Source organism: Girardinichthys multiradiatus, chromosome 22 (genome assembly GCF_021462225.1).
Source record: "Girardinichthys multiradiatus isolate DD_20200921_A chromosome 22, DD_fGirMul_XY1, whole genome shotgun sequence".
NCBI classification, from domain to species: domain Eukaryota; kingdom Metazoa; phylum Chordata; class Actinopteri; order Cyprinodontiformes; family Goodeidae; genus Girardinichthys; species Girardinichthys multiradiatus.
The window spans coordinates 32,096,953-32,115,031 of NC_061814.1; the positions used below are offsets into that span (position 1 = coordinate 32,096,953).

Here is an 18,079-nt window from a genome sequence, read left to right on the forward strand (position 1 = left end):
AGCAAATAGATATCAAAATTCAATTTGAAATGTAAAATTTGAAAAGGAAAAAGCATTTCCAGAAATGCTTTTTCATTTTAAGAATGTGGCTGCATTATTTGACCCATAAATAAAATTAGTAATCAATCATCCTATTTGCATTTTCTTCTTCACGACTTTACATTTTATGCCATAATCAAAAAGAAAACAAAGCAGACATTGCTTTTTCGTTTTCGTGGTCTGCCCGCAAAGTACTGCCCAGAACTTGAAAATGAAAAAGCATTCCGAGCGGCGGGCGCAGAAGAGTGCACATCTGTATTGCATTACATTGCAAACGTGCCGAGAAATTGATTGAATTGCAGCAGGGCCGAGCTCAATTTGTGGCAGTGGCAGGCAGTGGCAGTTCCGGCACAGCCTGCCACCGAAGCTGCCACCAGAACTGCCACAGCCTGCAGTACCTACCTGTAGGTAGGTTGCTTCAGTTTTATTTTTACATTAACTTGATCTCATTACGAAATATTATTACTACTTTTATTCTTCCGTTTTTAGATGTAGTCCGCTCTATTTTGTTTTCTTATTTACATTAAGCATGTAATCAGTTAAAAAATATAATTTTTAATCGTTTATTTTAAAATTACTATTGTTATTGTTGGTATCACCAATATTTTAGTTGTTAAGACTTTTATTAGTATTATTCTACATTTTTTTGTACATACTTTAACTTATCAGTTACCAAATATAGTGAAATACGTCTAGCTATGCACAGGCTTCCTGTCGCTGCTTGTGTTGTAGATCTGGCTATTAAAGGGTTCAAAAACATTGTGGCTGAGATTAAACTCTTCTTGTATTCTGAGTAATTAAGTGGGTGTAAGGGCTATGTTTAGCAGATAACATTAATGTGTTTCTATGGTAACCGGAGAATTGGAGGTTGTTCCCTCAAAGTGTCCGAAGAAGGAACAAAAAAAAAAACAGTAACTAAATGCACAAAATCCCACACTAAGAAGTCAAGTATATTTCAAGGAAGATAATTAAATTGGCAAAAGTACACTTCTGCCCTCTGTGCACATTTTACATAGAAGGCATATGGTTGAATTGTCGGGCAGAGGGGGTGAATATAAACAAAGAGAGCAGCATTTCACAGCTCACTCTAAAAGGCTGGGAGGCTGCTTGGAAACAAGAAGCTCTACAGGGTCGGGCAGAGACATGTGGGCTGTCTGACAGCCAGACGCGTCCCCTGCCTGCAGCCCCTCAGGCAGTATGCCTGAACAGCTTTCAGTGCCTGAGGAAAGCCACTAGGTAGAAAAGAAAACAGGTAACCATAAAGCCAAATAATATGTTGAATCAGACTTTAAAAGTAACTAAACAATAAAAGATGATGGAATAAGTGAGGGATAGAGGCGAGCTGCTAATCTTCTCGCAGGAGTTTGATAAGTCTCAATGGATAGGTGCCACATGCTCACTCCTATCATAGACAGTCTTCTAAACCCTTTCTGAGGACTAACCTTCATCTGTCTCTTTTAATTCTAACTTCCTTAATACCTTGAACTACCTAGCTTTCCCTCAAATCTTACTCTGCAGTTCATAATCTTGGTCTTTGCTTGCTAATCCAGCATTGGAGTTTTCAGTGGTTGGGATCTGTTAGGATTCTAGAAGTTAAAATAGAAACATGTAGAATGAACAGGGACAAAACTGTATATTTTACATGCTGAAAACCAGCAGAGGGAGCCCCTGTGCTTTTAGAAACAGAAATATTCTTCATTATTCCACAGTGGGGAAATTCAAGTGTATCAACAGCAAAGTAAAAGGGAAATAGAAGCATGCAGATACGCACAGAATAGGATTTTGAAAATGTAAAAAATGTGCATGTATAATTGTGCATAAAACAACAGACCATTTACAAAACCTGAACAAAATGGTACAAAAACAGCAGGGATGTAAACATTTCGAGTTTGTTAGGTGCAGTGATGGTTATAAAGTCTTAACAGCTGCTGGGAGGAAGGATCTATGAATTGTGAAATGAAATTGCAAATTAGCTAAAGCTCAGTCAGGATGTCTAGGCCAGTTTAACATTTGGATGTGGTTTAAATGTAACAATTTCATACCTCTAACTCAATGTTTATAGTTGTCACCCTGCTGGAAGGCACCTCCACAGTTCAAGATTACACTGTATTTAGTCCCATCCATCTTTCTGTAAACTCCGACCAGCTTTCCTGTGCAATATTAGTTTTCCTCCACAGTATTTTCATGCAAGTCAAAAGGTTTCATGTTGGTCTCATCTGATCAGAGCACATTTTTCACGTTTGCATTCTTGTCTACTACATGGCTTCTGGCATACTGGACATCTTATTAGCTTTTCTCCCAATAATGGCTTTTTTCTTGACACTCTCCCATAAGGCACAGGTTCGTTTTTGGACTAGACTTTTTTTTTTTTAAGGGTTTCAGAGTAAAGAGGCCTGAATACATATGCATGTCATACTTTTTAGATGAATTTTTCTCTTTCCACTTTACAAACTTAAGATTGTGTTAGTCTATCATGTAAAATCCCAATAAAATGTATTTAAGTTTGTGGTTGTAATAGAACAAACATAACAGTTTGTTTACCATGTCCAATCCAGCTGATGCAGATTTGATCACAAAGACCTCTAATCTGGAGTCTGGAAGCCTTTTATCCAATTAATATTTCTTTTTTTAAAACAAAGAAGGCATTAATACTGCAAACAGATGATGAGTTAAAATAATTCAGGTCAGGGTAAGATCAGGAAGATCTGTAAAGACTACAACTGGCAACAACAGTATCTCATGATCAAAGGTCGATTAACACAAAATCTCTTAGGAAACTCATATTTTGACCCAACTGACAGTCTGATATCATAGCCATAGGTTTAGAGCAGACAAACACTAAAAAATTGACCATGACTTAGAAGATTTTTGTTTTGTCCAGTGAACCTATCACACCTAAGGGCTCCCAGGTCACACTGGCAACAATATTCTTTAGTGTGGAAATAGTTACTGCTGGGCTTTAGCGTCAGGTAACTATTTTGAGTACAAGTGAGGTTTTAAATCTGTTGGAGGAAACAGAAAAGGTGTCAGAAGCTATTTAAGAGGAAACTATTTTTCTACAGATGTATGTCAGTGTTTTTTTTCTGGGTACTACCACAAAGGGCAAGGCATGAGTGGGTGCTGATCTTTTAGTACGTTTCATTTAATTTAATAATTGTTGCCATTTTGGTCAATTTTGACCCTTTCGTTTTTGGGTCGAAAAAGGAGCCTTCTGCTACGTAATGTTTCTGTCATTATTTGAAATGAAAACTTAGCTAAATGTGTTAAATATTGCTATTTGATAAAAATGTGATCAGTTGAGATTATATAATCCCATCCTGTAATTAGTTTTTGTTTTTATAGCATCCAACCATTAATATTAAAATATTATAGCCTTAAAGAGCAATTATAACTACCAGAAACTGTTATCTGCAGGACAAAGCCTTACAGAAACTGCACTGCTTCACTGCAAAACATTTCTTTCCTTGTAATGGAAATTTGGTACCATGTTCCCAGCCACTTCTACTGCTCTCCTCAGTTCACTTCACCCTTGAGTGTCTTGAGATGTGGAGCACTGATCCATTCCTGAGTTACCCTCCAACCCCCCACACAGCGTGTTCTATTTCAGCACTGTCACCAACGTCAGCTCCCTGCGCGGCAGTGGCGTCCTCCTTACAGAACAAAAACATCACACCACCAGTCTTCTTGTGCCACCTGACTCACTGTATTCTGCTTCCCAGGGACTCCTCTGTCGGCACTGTTAAGGTTTTCTATAGCTACCATACAGTAGTGGCAGCAGGAACACATGCATGTGCCTCCACACGTGCTCAGATGATCTCATCTGTATTTACATCACAAAAGCAAACCAGAGCAGCCTTTAAATGCTTGGCTGATGGTATTTTTATAGTCAAATTTTTTTTTATTAGAGAAAACAGAATGGAAAAAACACTAAAGGATTAGTGTGTTTCCAACCTTGTTTGTCAGTTAGCCTCACAGGTGACTGCATCTCAATCTGAAAAATGGCATCACCTGGCAGCTATGCTGAACCAGTTATGCTGCATGAAAAACCAGTCTGAAGCCATGAATAAATAAAAAACAATTTTGTGTTATTTTCCCCACAAGCAGAACAATAAACACGAGAGCCAATAAGTCCAAACTTACATGTGCTCTTGTGATGGACAGCGTATCTGTCCTTGTTCCATGGACTCGTTGGCTCCCATCCTTGACTATCTCTGCCAACCCAGCCCCCCACCCTTGCTCCTGTTGCCCAGCCACCAACCACATCCACCTGCTACCTCCAAAGCTCCCTCTCCGTGTAGGCTTGCAGAGCGGACAGCCTGTGTCCGAGGAGACGAGCACACCGTGCTGCAGTGCAGAGAATGAGAGCGAGCTCCTTGCATTAGGAGTGAAACGGCGGTGGACGATTTAGGGGTCTCTTCACTTTATGCACAGCATCCTCAGTCCTGTGGTCCTCAACTTACAGGGAGCATTCCTTCTCATCTGGTGCAGAAAAATTATGTGACACCGAGAGGAGAGAAATCTAAATGCAGAAAGCAATGAAGATTAAAACTAAACAGAATGAAACTGTAATCCTGCCTTCTTGTTCTGCATGTGTGACTGAAGAAGCGTCTTCTCTGCCCAGCTCCAGAAATCGCTGAGCTGTGTTGTTGCTCTCACAGCCTCCTCCCCCCTCTGTTCCCTCATTCTCCTCCCCAACAGCAGACTCCTGCGCCTTTAAAAAGACAAGCACCTCTTTTCCCTCCTCGTCTGCTAATGTGACTATGCAGGGGAGCCAAACAATGGATAGACCCTGAAACCACTGTGATTAAGTGTCCGTTTCTCCTACGCCGTCAGTTTCTCTTTTCCACCATCCCACAATAAGCATACCGCGCCAAATTAGCATCATGCCAGAATCTCACCCTCTTAGCCTGCGACCTGCATAGAAGAAAAAAAAAATTACATATTGTGTCTCCTTTTCACACAATGGAAGGATCCAACACAGTCTAGCCAACCAGGGAGATGTCTGAGGTAAACAATAGAGGGTATGAAACCAGTGTATCAGACTCTTTTTTTCTCTATAAGTCTATAATGTTAGCAGCAGTTCTTTACAAACACTTAACAATACAAATGCATTTGATTCCAGTTACAGAATGCTATTAGATGTAGGAAAAGAAGGACACTATAAAATCCGGTGGTACAAATGCCCATTTTCTACTTTTATCTTTTGTTGAAGAATCAGAATTCAGGGAAGGTGACAAATTTGTTCGCACAAAAATGTGCAAAAAGCCTTAAAATAAATTCATATTTTATTGCAGTTGGATAATCTCAAACTGAACATTTAGAAAAATCTTACCTTCCATTAGATTACATTTATAAAGTAAGGAAGAAAATTCTACATTTATAAAACATTATTGGTAAAACCACCAGTGACAATCTTTTATACACAATTCTGCCAATAGTCTTCTACTTTTTCATAGTTAAAGCATAAAGGAAGAATCTTTAACAATTCCTCTTTGCACAATTTCTCTAGAGTCCCAAGTCCTCTCTTCAGCTCAGGTCACAGGTTTTCTGCACGATTTATGTGTATCAACTATAATGGCCATGGAAGAAGGCTGGTTTTAAATGCCTTGACCGAGTGTGCCGATGGTCTGAGTTGATCAGATCATTTGTCTGTCTCATTATGCTGCTGAAAGACCCAATGCCAACCCATTTTAAATTTTCTAATTCCAACAGATTTTTAAGTGTCCTTGTACTTATAAACGTTCATGATGCAGTGTACTTTAACACGTTTCCCAGAGTGTTCAGAGGAGAAACAGTCCCACAGCATCAGAGATCCTCCACCGTACTTAACAGAGAACATGATGGTCAAAACGGCCTGCACATGTATAGCACTTTTTCAAGTCAGAGGACCCCGAAGCGCTTAACACTACAATAATTCATCCACCCATGAGGTACTTTTTCCACACATTCATCCTTTGTTTTACCTCAATCTCAACTGCAGTGTTTCTGAATAAATGCTCAATTTTAGTCACAGCTGAAGAAGCACACATTCTCATTTAAGGTCCCAGTAGAGCTAAGCAAAATCCACGTTTATATTTTCTAATAAGATGGAAAAAAATATTTCTTGCACCTCTTCCAAACTATCAGTCTGCATTTGGATAAAATTGGATATTCATCCAGCCTAGCGGCTAAACGAAATGGGCCTGTTATGTCATATTTATACTCCAGAAATACAAGAAGTTGTGAATTACCAAGTTCCTGGCACACATTAAAACATTTTAAAAGACAAGGATACATTTGAAAAACGTTTTAGTTCCATTTATTTACAGGGATTGTTGGTAGCACCAAAAATTTTGACATCTGTGATTTTGTAAAAAAAAAACAAAAACACTTCTCTATGTTCTGTCCCAGGTTTGGCTCTAACTAAACCTTTGGTTGAAACCAAAGTGATCAAGTCATCTGTGTGTGACAGATGCAAAAACGTGTCTCGTGAGCTTTGGATAGGGTAGCAGGATCAGTTTCATTAAATTCCCCACTGATTTCATCTATAATAAGGAAAATGAGGTTAAGCAACATGAGAAGAATACATCTGTTCATGGGAAAGTGTGGGAATAAGGACTCTCTATGACAACTTGAGCCTGCAGACACACAAACTTCCTGTAGTGAGGAACCTGCATCTGTCAGGGCAAAAAAGATTGATTGTTGCTCTACACAACCTGAAGCACAAACCCAGGTATGAACATCGAGCTCATAAACCAAAATATCCTGTACAAGTGTAGCCCAGTTAGTCTCGAAGCACAGACCCAGATAAAAAAAAAAATCATTGATTTCTGCTTCCGTTTATACTGCCGACCCCCACAGCGGCTCAAAGATGTATGTAGGACACAGAAGCTTGTCCAATATTTGTTCCAATAACTTACAGATGGAATTAAATGGCTGTTCTTCAACAGTATAGCATTGCCAGTCAGCTTCAGCTGCAGAGCAAAAAGAAAAAATTTTTTTTATCTAACCCAGGCACTGGAAATAAGGCTGTGACAGTTTTTCTGAAAGATTTATAACTGCACTGAGTAAGATTCAGGGTCAACCAAATATGCATGCATACAGCCTGTTTAAGAGTTATACTTCTGTGCAATACATACAACTCCACAAAAGACACTTTGTTTTAAGGGTAAGTTTTAGTTTAAGGGTAAGTTTTATTCTTTACTGATGGAGTAAGGTATCTCCCTAAGGGAGTTTGCTTCTTTCATGACCAATCATGGTAGTTGAACAACCAAAGTCAAAACCCAGTACTGCTGTTGACATCTGGCAGTCTCACAGATATTTCTTCTATGTGCTCAAACAAGTAAAGCAGTGCAGTGACATTCGTTACACTGCTTTTATAGAACCGGACACATTCTTGTTTACGGGATTCTGCATTATTTTCATTTAAAAATTCTAGACCAATTCCAGGCACAAATCTTAATTTTCTAAGTGAATATGCAAGCCATATTAGACTACCAACATACACTCACCAGCAACTTAATTAGGGACACCTAGCTTGTACTGAGTTGGAGTCCCTCTTACTTTCAGACCTGCAATTCTTGGTGGCATTGATTAAACACAGCATCAACATTCAACAACATTCTTAATGATCTGTGTCCATATTGACATTAGGACATCACACAGTTGCTACAGATTTGTTGGCTGTATATCCAAGACACAAGTCTCTTGTTTCAATGCATCCCAAAGGTGCTCTATTGGATTTAGATCTGGTGACTTCCTAGATCATTGGAGTACAGGGAAAGTAGAAGAACCAGTCTGAAATGATCTGAGCTTTGTTACATGGTGAATTATCCTGCCTCAGTTTCATGTTCCAAGCTGACAGGAGTGACATTTATAAGCAGAATTAATCAAAATAGGGGTGCCACTGGAGCCACCTCAAGCATTCAGCATGCTGAGCTGAGTGAATCTTCATCAGCCCAGACAGAGTATCTGCATAGTGCAGCATACGCTCAAGTATTATCAGACCATTGCAACATTTGAGTAGCAAATATGTTAACTCCATAGCAGTGGTGCATGTGTGCAACATACAGCATCCCTAAGTCAACCATGCCACGAATTGCTTTGACATGTTCAAAACATCTATGCCAGTCTGGCTTAACTGGAGATCCCTTAAGGTTTACTACAGTTTCGGATTCTGAAACTGCAGCCAGCATACGCTTTAGTAGTTGAAAAGGCTTTTCCTTCAGAGAAGCAATCATGGAGATAACTAATCCACAACAGCACACTAAAATACAATGCTCAAAAAAATAAAGGGAACACTCAAATAACACATCCTAAATCTGAATGAATGAAATATTCTCATTGAATACTTTGTTCTGTACAAAGTTGAATGTGCTAACAACAAAATCACACAAAAATCATCAATGGAAATCAAATTTATTAACCAATGGAGGCCTGGATTTGGAGTCACACACAAAATTAAAGTGGAAAAACACACTACAGGCTGATCCAACTTTGATGTAATGTCCTTAAAACAAGTCAAAATGAGGCTCAGTATAGTGTGTGGCCTCCACGTGTCTGTATGACCTCCCTACAACGGCTGGGCATGCTCCTGATGAGACAGCGGATGGTCTCCTGAGGGATCTCCTCCCAGACCTGGATTAAAGCATCCGCCAACTCCTGGACAGTCTGTGGTGCAACGTGACGCTGGTGGATGGAGCGAGACATGATGTCCCAGATGTGCTCAATCGTATTCAGGTCTGGGGAACGGGCGGGCCAGTCCATAGCTTCAATGTCTTCATCTTGCAGGGACTGCTGACACACTCCAGCCACATGAGGTCTAGCATTGTCCTGCATTAGGGGGAACCCAGGGCCAATCGCACCAGCGTATGGTCTCACAAGGGGTCTGAGGATCTCATCTCGGTACCTAATGGCAGTCAGACTACCTCTGGCGAGCACATGGGGGGCAGTGTGGCTCCTCCAAAGAAATGCCACCCCACACCATTACTGACCTACTGCCAAACTGGTCATGCTGAAGGATGTTGCAGGCAGCAGATCGCTCTCCACGGTGTCTCCAGACTCTGTCACGTCTGTCACATGTGCTCAGTGTGAACCTGCTTTCATCTGTGAAGAGCACAGGGCACCAGTGGCAAATTTGCCAATCCTGGTGTTCTCTGGCAAATGCCAAGCGTCCTGCATGGTGTTGGGCTGTGAGCACAAACCCCATTTGTAGACATCGGGCCCTCATACCATCCTCATGGAGTCGGTTTCTAACCGTTTGTGCAGACACATGCACATTTGTGGCCTGCTGGAGGTCATTTTGTAGGGCTCTGGCAGTGCTCCTCCTGTTCCTCCTTGCACAAAGGCAGAGGTAGCGGTCCGGCTGCTGGGTTGTTGCCCTCCTACGGCCTCCTTCACGTCTCCTGATGTACTGGCCTGTCTCCTGGTAACGCCTCCAGGCTCTGGACACTACGCTGACAGACAGCAAACCTTCATGCCACAGCTCGCATTGATGTGCCATCCTGGATGAGCTGCACTACCTGAACCACTTGTGTGGGTTGTAGAGTCTGTCTCATTCTACCACGAGTGTGAAAGCACCACCAACATTCAAAAGTGACCAAAACATCAGCCAGAAAGCATAGGTACTGAGAAGTGGTCTGTGGTCCCCACCTGCAGAACCTCTCCTTTATTGAGTGTGTCTTGGTAATCACCAAAGATTTCCCCCTGTTGTCTATTCCATTTGAACAACAAGATGTGAAATTGATTGTCAATCAGTGTTGCTTCCTAAGTGGACAGTTTGATTTCACAGAACTTTGATTTACTTGGAGTTATAGTGTTGTTTAAGTGTTCCCTTTATTTTTTTTTTAGCAGTGTATCTTTTAAATCCACCCTCTCAAAGAGGGAGGATATAAAAAAATGTGTCAGTGTTTTTCTCATATCTTCTTATATCATTGTTTAAAAAACAAAATGTCCACTCAAATCTGTATCGGCAGGCAGAATCTTTAGGAAACGTGGAGATCAGAAATCTGCCAGGTCTATGCTGTACCTGTAACCCCTTGCATTGGTTGTTTGTACCTTCGCATGAACAGCATTGGCATGCCGTTCTTCATGTTTGACAGCTAATTATTCCAGGTGGTTCAAGCTCAAAACGACATTTACCAATGTCAGCTGATCAGGTCGATTCTTGTGCTTCTGGTATTTGGTATTTTGTGAAATGCTGCAGTGGGAATCCATACAGTGGGAATCCATACTCCATTACCCAGCTGTTTTTATTTTAACTGTACCTTTGAAAATAATAATAAAGATTTAGAGTGAATATAATAGGAACTAAAGATTTAATGCATGAATTACCTTTTGGCCACCAGGGACAGAAAACCTACTTTAAAAGTTCACTGACAGAATTATTTCCAAGAAACAGAAGTCACAGAGAGATGTGATAATTTCTTATTCGATTCCAGTAATCATTCAAGAATAACATGAAGAAATGTTTTCACCTAAAAGGAAGACTTCCAGCTCTGATTCAGCTGCTACAGAGAATAATAAATGACCATCTTATTAGAACCTTTACGGATATTCTCAACTACTTTCTTCTTTGCTCCTAATAAATAAACTAATCAACAAAATTACATAAAACTGAAATGATATACCTACACATGTTCGACCATTTTCTTACATGTCTCTGAATCTGTGATGAGTCAAATATTTAGTTGGCTTTTCTGAGCCATAGATTCTTCTTCAGTGCTCTTAAACAGGCTTTTCTGAGACCATAAATAATATAACATTATGTCTGACTGGGTTTTTTGTTTTATCCTTCTGCTCCTAGCTGAGCATGGTGTGTTGTTATGAAGCTAAATAGTCACACAACTGCATCAAACAATATGTGCATCAACATATTAGAAGTTTATTTTTGCAAAATCATGATACACAAGAAATTGTGTATCATGAAAGGCATAAGCACTGATTTGCTCTCCTGTGTTCAGTCATGCATATTTGTATGCACTAGCTAACTGCAGCAATGCTTTGCACAATGTGAAGAAAACACCCTCTGGTGGTTGCAAAGATCATTGCACTGTAAGAGAGGCTGAGTCATTCCTTCCAAAGTTACTTTATGCAATAAAATGCAAAGCCAAGAGGGGCTGCAGAGGAAGGGTGTGGGTTCAACAATGGGGACTATTCACATTTTTCTATTTTATTTATTGTGACTATAATTTAGCATGTTCTATAAGGAATAGGACTGTGTTCCAGACAAAAAACTCAAAGGAGCTTTGAGGATCTATGAGTCTACAAACAGACAGTAGTTATAAAGTATACATATGAGTTCACATTACTACTATGTTCAACATGGCAAATGCTGTTTAATTTCACATAGCAGTACCATGCTGTCATTTTATGAGTGGGCTAACAAGCAGAGTTGTTGCTAGGATTAAATGAAAATATTGATGCTGTGTTACAACACAAAAACCCTGAAATACAATTAAATCTTTACCAAATGATTTAATATCTCTTGCCCTTTTTTATCATTTTGTCACACAAATAGAAGTGTTTTATTGCAATTTTATGAGACAGATCAACATAAAGTAATCCTTACTGTAAAGTGGGAGGGAAATTATACATGGACAACGTTTTTGCCATATACAAAGCTGAAAATTGTAATGTGCATTTGTAATCAACCCCATTTTCTGTGCTACCCTGAAATAAAATACATGGAACCAACTAAGAAGTTGTTTAATTAGTGAATAGAGCCTACCTGTGTATAAATTAATCTCAGTATAAATCCAGCTATATTGTGAAGGTTTTGTTGGAGAACATTACTGAGCAAACAGCATTATGAATACAGAGGAACATAGCAGACGGGTCAGGGAGATCATTATGGAGAGACTTAAAGCAGAATTAGGTTATAAAACAATTACTAAAATTGGAACTCTTCAATACTGTTCAATCAATCATCTGAAAATGGAAAGAATAACACATAACTGTAAGCCTACCAAGATATAGGCATCCACCAAAACTGACAAATGGGGCAAGGAGAGCAATAATCAGAGAAACAGCTAAGAGGTCCATGGTAACTTTGGAGGTGCTGCAGAGACCGGCACGGCTCCGGTGGGAGAAACTGGGAGCTATCAACTGTGTACTCCACAGACAGGCCTTTTATGGAAGAGTGGCAAGATTGCTGAACTGTTTAAAAAAAAAAATCCTATGCAGTTTTCCACAATCCATGTAAGACACATGGCAAAGATGTGGAAAAGGGTACTCTGGTCTCAGGAAACCACAATTACAATGTCTGAACTGCTCACACCTGTTGTGGCAGACAACCAACACTTCACATCACTGTGAACATGCCATCTCCATTGTGAAACATGTTTATGCCAGAAACAGTGTGGGATGCTCTTCGTCAGCAGGGGCAGGGAAGCTGATCTGGGTTGATGGGAAGTTGAATGGAGCTAAACACAGGGAAAACCTGGAAAAAAAGTTGTCTAGTATATTGCAGAGGTTCACCTTCCCCCAGGCCAACAACCCTAAACATACAGCCAGAGCTACAAGAGAATGGTTTAGTATATTCATATTTGAATGACGTAGACCTAAATCTAATTAAAAATATGTGACAAGATTTGAAAATCTTGCCAGAATCTCTGCATCCAAACTGTCTAAGCTTGAGCTGATTTTGCAAAAAAGAATGACCAAAAACTTCAGTCTTTGTGCAAAGCAGGTAGGGAAATACTTTAAAAGACTTGGAGCTATAAATACATCCATAAGGGATTGTAGAAGTAGTGGCTCAATACCAATCTGCACCACACTTTTCTTATTGATAAAACAAAATTAAACTATAAACTGTTTTCACTTCCACTTAACAATTATGCACCACATCTTGGTGGTCCATTAAATAAAAGTCCAATAAAATACACTGAAGCTTGTGGTTGTAACGTGACAAAATGAGAAAAGGTTTTGTATGAATACTTTTGCAAAGGAACGTATCAAATTCAAAACAATAAGAAACATATTTGGACCTCTAACACATTTTAAGACATTTAAAAATCAATGTCTTTGCCTTACAAGACAAAGTCACCTTTTGCTGTTTCTTCTGTTAGGTATGTTCTGTACTTTTTAGAATTTATAGATAACTGGATATATGATTTTGGAGCTTTCTCCTTCCTCCCATTTTAAAGGTTTATACTGAGATAAAATACCTTTCTGACATCCCTAGCTGCATATTTATTGTGTAAACATACACACAAAATCAGCTTCACATCTGAGAGTATAACGGTTAAACTATTTATTTAATTTATGCAAGGTCACCCTGCTGTATGAGAGTATTTCAAACAGCTCTCTCTTCATGAGCTGCAAGAATCAGAATCCATAAGCTTAGAAAGTGTGCTAGATGACAATTTAATGGTGTCATTTAATCACAGCCTTGAGGCTAAAACTTCAGGATGTTTTTAGCTTAGATAGACCAGTGCCAACACAGGACAAACTCCAAGGTCCAAATTGACTTGGAACCTCATATCGAAATGATAGAATGACCTAAACATTTGTCCTGTGTGGACACTAGTTTAAAGGTAATGATACCATACCTTAACAGAACCTGGCAGGGTGCAGAAACAGGGTGAAGGTCCTCACAAGGTTCAGCCGAAGGTGTACAGGGGCGGACGGGGGCTGATGTTAGAAAGCAGGGGGATGCAGGTGGGGTTGGTGGAAGTGTGCTGCTCTCCAAAGGTGAGAGAGGGGGGAGCTCTGTTGTTTTGTGGAGGTGAGGAGGGATGGCAGGCAGGTGTGTAGTGCAATGATCATTGGAGGGAAGTGTGGAAGAAGCAGGGGCAGGGTGACCGCTCACTGCCTGCTCAGCAAGAGAGAGCCTGCAGAGGGAGGGAAGCCAAAACATCAACAGGCTCGCCAAAACAAGATATTTGAAAAACAAACCACATTCCTCATCATGTTCCTGTTCAAATGATGTACGAAGCAAACTTAAATAAAAACAGGAGGAGACTGTTTGTCTTCCTAGTTAAAACTAAAATTTCAGCTCACCTCGCTCACCCCTGATATGACGGTCTACAGTGGCAGTGATTTAGCCTGTTTAGCCTGATGGCCACCTGGTGGAATGGATTTAGACCCTGATCTGTGATGGCCTTATCACAAGTGGTAGATTCTCTAATCTGACAGGCAATGCCTTGGACACCCAAGCAGCTGGTCTGTTTGGGGAATGCCTCCTGTTTGGCTCTAAAAATAGCCCAGCAGCCACTTCTGCCAACTAGAACTTCAAAAAAACTATCATCAAAAACACAAATTCAGTCAAATGTTGACTGACTTCATAGATCAAATGATCCTTTATTGGAAACATACAACCTGTACTGGAAAGCTAAGTATTCCCTAAAACCAAAAAGCCTCTAATCTCTGTATTATCTTCTTCATGGATGTTTTATGGTTGTTTGTTTATGAACCGACCTTTGGCTAGACAATTGCCTTGATTTGTTAACGATATTATATTAACTCAAGTACATTTTTTCTATCGCACTACACACCTGTGGCCAAACAGGTTCACAGTTGACTTACTTGTCTATTTATGGATTATTTGCAAATATTTCTAGCATTAACCTTCTATTCTCCATTTTATTTCTGAAGAAGGTACCCCTGGATCAATTCTTCTGTGTTTAGTTGTGTCTCTTTCCATGGCCGAGCCACTGACAGAGCTATTGCTGCCGTTAACATTGTATACTTTCCTTGCTTCCCTTTCCCATTGAAGGTATCCCTGGCTCTGTGCTTAGCTGTGTCTCTTATGTACAAAGCCGCTAATAGACCTATGGCTGCCATTAACTACGTGCATCTCCCTTATTTCTTTGTTTCTGATAGAAAGTATTCCTGGACAGAGTTATTTTTTTAGATTTTCCTTTAACTTTACTGTATGCACTTCCACTTGTTTTTCTTTAATATAGAAGTAATGTAGTGCAGTGTTTCTGGATTTAGCTGTGTTGCTTTCCTGAAATGAGCTATTAATAAGGCAGTTGAGCTAAGGCATTCATTTTTCCTATTCACCTTGTTTTTGTTTGCATTCTAAGTACCCCTGGCTGAGTGTATCTTTTTTGTTTTTCTGTGTGCCAAATGTTCTTTCTGTTAAAAAGTAGAGCTTTCTGTGTGCTGTTGTCATATGCTTGATCAGGATGAGGAATTGCTACAAACTCAGTGGCTTGGTGCCATGAACGACTCAACTAGCATTTCATGATAGAATCTGATTGTATGCAATTAAACTGAATCTAATTATATGATTGGAATGTGTTGGAATGAACTGGATTCATTTTAACTTCATTGGACCTAGCTTGATTCTATAAAAGAGGATATGAATTGAACCCAGTGCCTTGACATTAAATTAGATGTGAATTGGTGTTATATAAACTGAATTATAAATAAACTGAACTTGTACTCACAAATTCACAAGTACTAATTCAAAAATGGAAAGAGACTAATCTGAAGTATATGTAAGAACAAAATCATGCTGAGGGGAAAAGATAACTGATTTAAAACATGATGAAAAGCTGATTGCTGAGGAGTTGTGGAATAAGCAATGATTAGATTCCCCTTTTTAAACAGGGATACAGTCAGCTGACCCACTCAATGTAACAGCTGAGGATTTCCGATTTAGCACTGCCCACAGATATGATGAGCATAAAGTAGCCACGGGATAAATATAACAAATTAGAACACATGAGCTGTTTCACTGTCGGACTTCACACGGCGTCAAACCAGCTACATTGTACTGTTGAATTATACCCTGGAAGCGGCACAATACATTCTTACTGCCAGTAATTCATCTGGGTACTGGGCAACACTTGCAAATACCTTCGAAACTTAAAGCTAAATACAAAGGATTTAGTGAGAACTTTCCTCAACAGATAATACATGATGGTATAGCCTTATCTTTTATAAATGAATATTAATAAACATATTTGACTGTGCTTAGATAGGATCTATTGCCTTTTTGGTTGCCTGTTTAAAAGTAATTTACTGGAAACATCTGAGTTCAAGCGTCCAGGTGTTTTATGCCAAACACACAGACTTTTAAATGAAACCAGCTGAGTTTTGCCAAAAAAACGTGTTGTAAAATTACTGTAAAGATTGGACCATATCTCTCTCCTGCAGCCAACAGCTAGTTCATAATGTTTACACAAAAACGGCAAAAGAAAACAGCTGTTGTTTTGCAAAGTTATACTTGACTTACTTTATGATGTCAGTATATTTTTAAATGTCACAATAAGTGACAGACGAGTTTATTCCTTCATGCTAAGCAAATAAACCTACAATCACCAGGGCAACCAGTCTATTTACATTGCAGAGTGGGTTTTAGCACACCCAACTTCCCTTTGATGGATTTAACACTTTATTGATTCTACTCAAAGCTTCTAGAAAACCAATATATCTTAGTGATGTTCCTATTTTACATTTTAGAGACATTATAGATTCAAAACCAATGATTACTTCTTCTTCTCTTTAATCTTGATTAGCTAAAGACCTATATGGCATGGATACAAATTTTTAAAACTCATAAGGAGGCTCTTGATCAGCCTGTGCCACATGTTAACCGGTGAGTTAGAGAGGGGAAATTTCCAACTACCTAGAAAACTGCAGTTATTACCCCCTGTATTTAAATCTGGTGAAAGCACTGTTTTTGGTAATTATAGACCCATCAGCATTCTTGCAGTAGCGTCCAAAGTTTTAGAAAAAGAAATTTATGAAAAAATAATTCAACACTTGAATACTACTACATTTTCATTACATTCATGCAGTCTGGGTTTTGGAAACACTATTCAACTGAAACTGCTGAAAATATCAAGGCTAGATTTGACAGTGGTGGTTTGATATAAAGAAAGCCTTTGATGCAGCTGACCATGACGTGTTTATTTCTAAGTTACCAAAAATAAAACTTCTCAGTTTAACTGATCATAGAAAACAGGCTGTTCACATATATTACAAATTATGTCAGATGGTTTATTTTAATGTTGGTGTACCTCAAGGTTCTACCTTTGGTCCTCTGCCTTTTAGTCTAAATATTAATGACTTCTTTTGTCCACCTCATGTTACTTAGACATATGCAGATGGGATTTTTGCATATTTACAAGCAAAAACAAAACAATAGACCAAAAGCCATCAGCTGCTATGGTTAATCTCTAAATAATAATAACTCACCATCAATGTAGGGTTTAAACTAAATAAAATAATTTAGATTGGAAATTAGGATGAAATACCTGGATGTTTTAGTACTGTATAAAATTATGCATGATCTGGCACTACTACTCTACTTGTAATACCTTCAGTAAATAACTCAACATTTGTCCACAACTAGGGGAGAATGTAAGATCGCACAAAGCAGAAGTGCCTTCAGGTGCCCTGACTTCTCTTATTCAGTAGTACATACTTTGAATACTGAACTGACAAAACTGAGAAACATTAAATCTGGCAGTTCTTTGAATCCATAAAACAGTGGTTGGTAACTAATCAAATCTGTGATCATACCTAGATCAGTGACTGCTGTATTTAAACCTTTGTAGATTTTTCAGTATTTTGTCCATGAAAATGTCTCTCTGTGGCTAAATCTGACACATTTACATAAACTACAACACTCCAAAACCCATTTTAGTAAAAGAATGGTTAACATATACAGTGCTTTGCAAAGGTACATACATACGACACGCTTTTTGTGCAACACTGAAATCATCATGAACTCACTATCTACACTTAAAAAAATGTTGGTGGCAACATCATGCTGTGGGGATGTTTTCCTTCAGCAGAGACAAGGAACCTAGTCAGAGTGAATGGGAAAAGTCCAATGCAAAATCTGTGGCAAGGCTTGAAAGTTTTTGTTCACAGATGCTCGCATCCAATCTGAGTTTCTGCTGTGAAGAATGGGTAAAACTTTTAGCCTCTAGATGTGCCAATGGAAATCATACAGACTCAAATTAAACAACTTTACAATTTCTGTAAAGGTAAATTACAGGTAAATTCTTGTCCACTAGCACAGCTCAGCTCTCATAGAAGAAAGTATAACATGCTCATACTTGTCAATGTTTTTTTTTTTTTTTTTAAATGGGAGGCAGCA

General features: G+C 39.0%; 1 protein-coding gene and 1 long non-coding RNA gene across 15 annotated transcripts in view; one reads left to right on the forward strand and one right to left on the reverse strand.

Annotated features, from left to right (window-relative positions):
* The window catches only part of tacc2 (transforming, acidic coiled-coil containing protein 2), a 79,564-nt gene that overhangs the window by 33,014 nt on the left and 28,471 nt on the right, over nt 1-18,079 (reverse strand). For 13 of the 14 annotated variants that reach the window (XM_047352045.1, XM_047352032.1, XM_047352038.1 and 10 more), the window contains one exon: nt 13,569-13,850. The exons of the other annotated variant lie outside the window; for it this stretch is intronic. In XM_047352045.1, the coding sequence (XP_047208001.1) occupies nt 13,569-13,850 (282 nt within the window). The remainder of the gene's footprint in view (nt 1-13,568; nt 13,851-18,079) is intronic. 14 annotated transcript variants of the gene reach the window in all.
* On the forward strand, nt 4,254-8,232 carry LOC124859317. The gene is made up of 2 exons (XR_007036063.1): nt 4,254-5,969; nt 6,430-8,232. It is a non-coding gene; the product is annotated as an uncharacterized LOC124859317 (long non-coding RNA).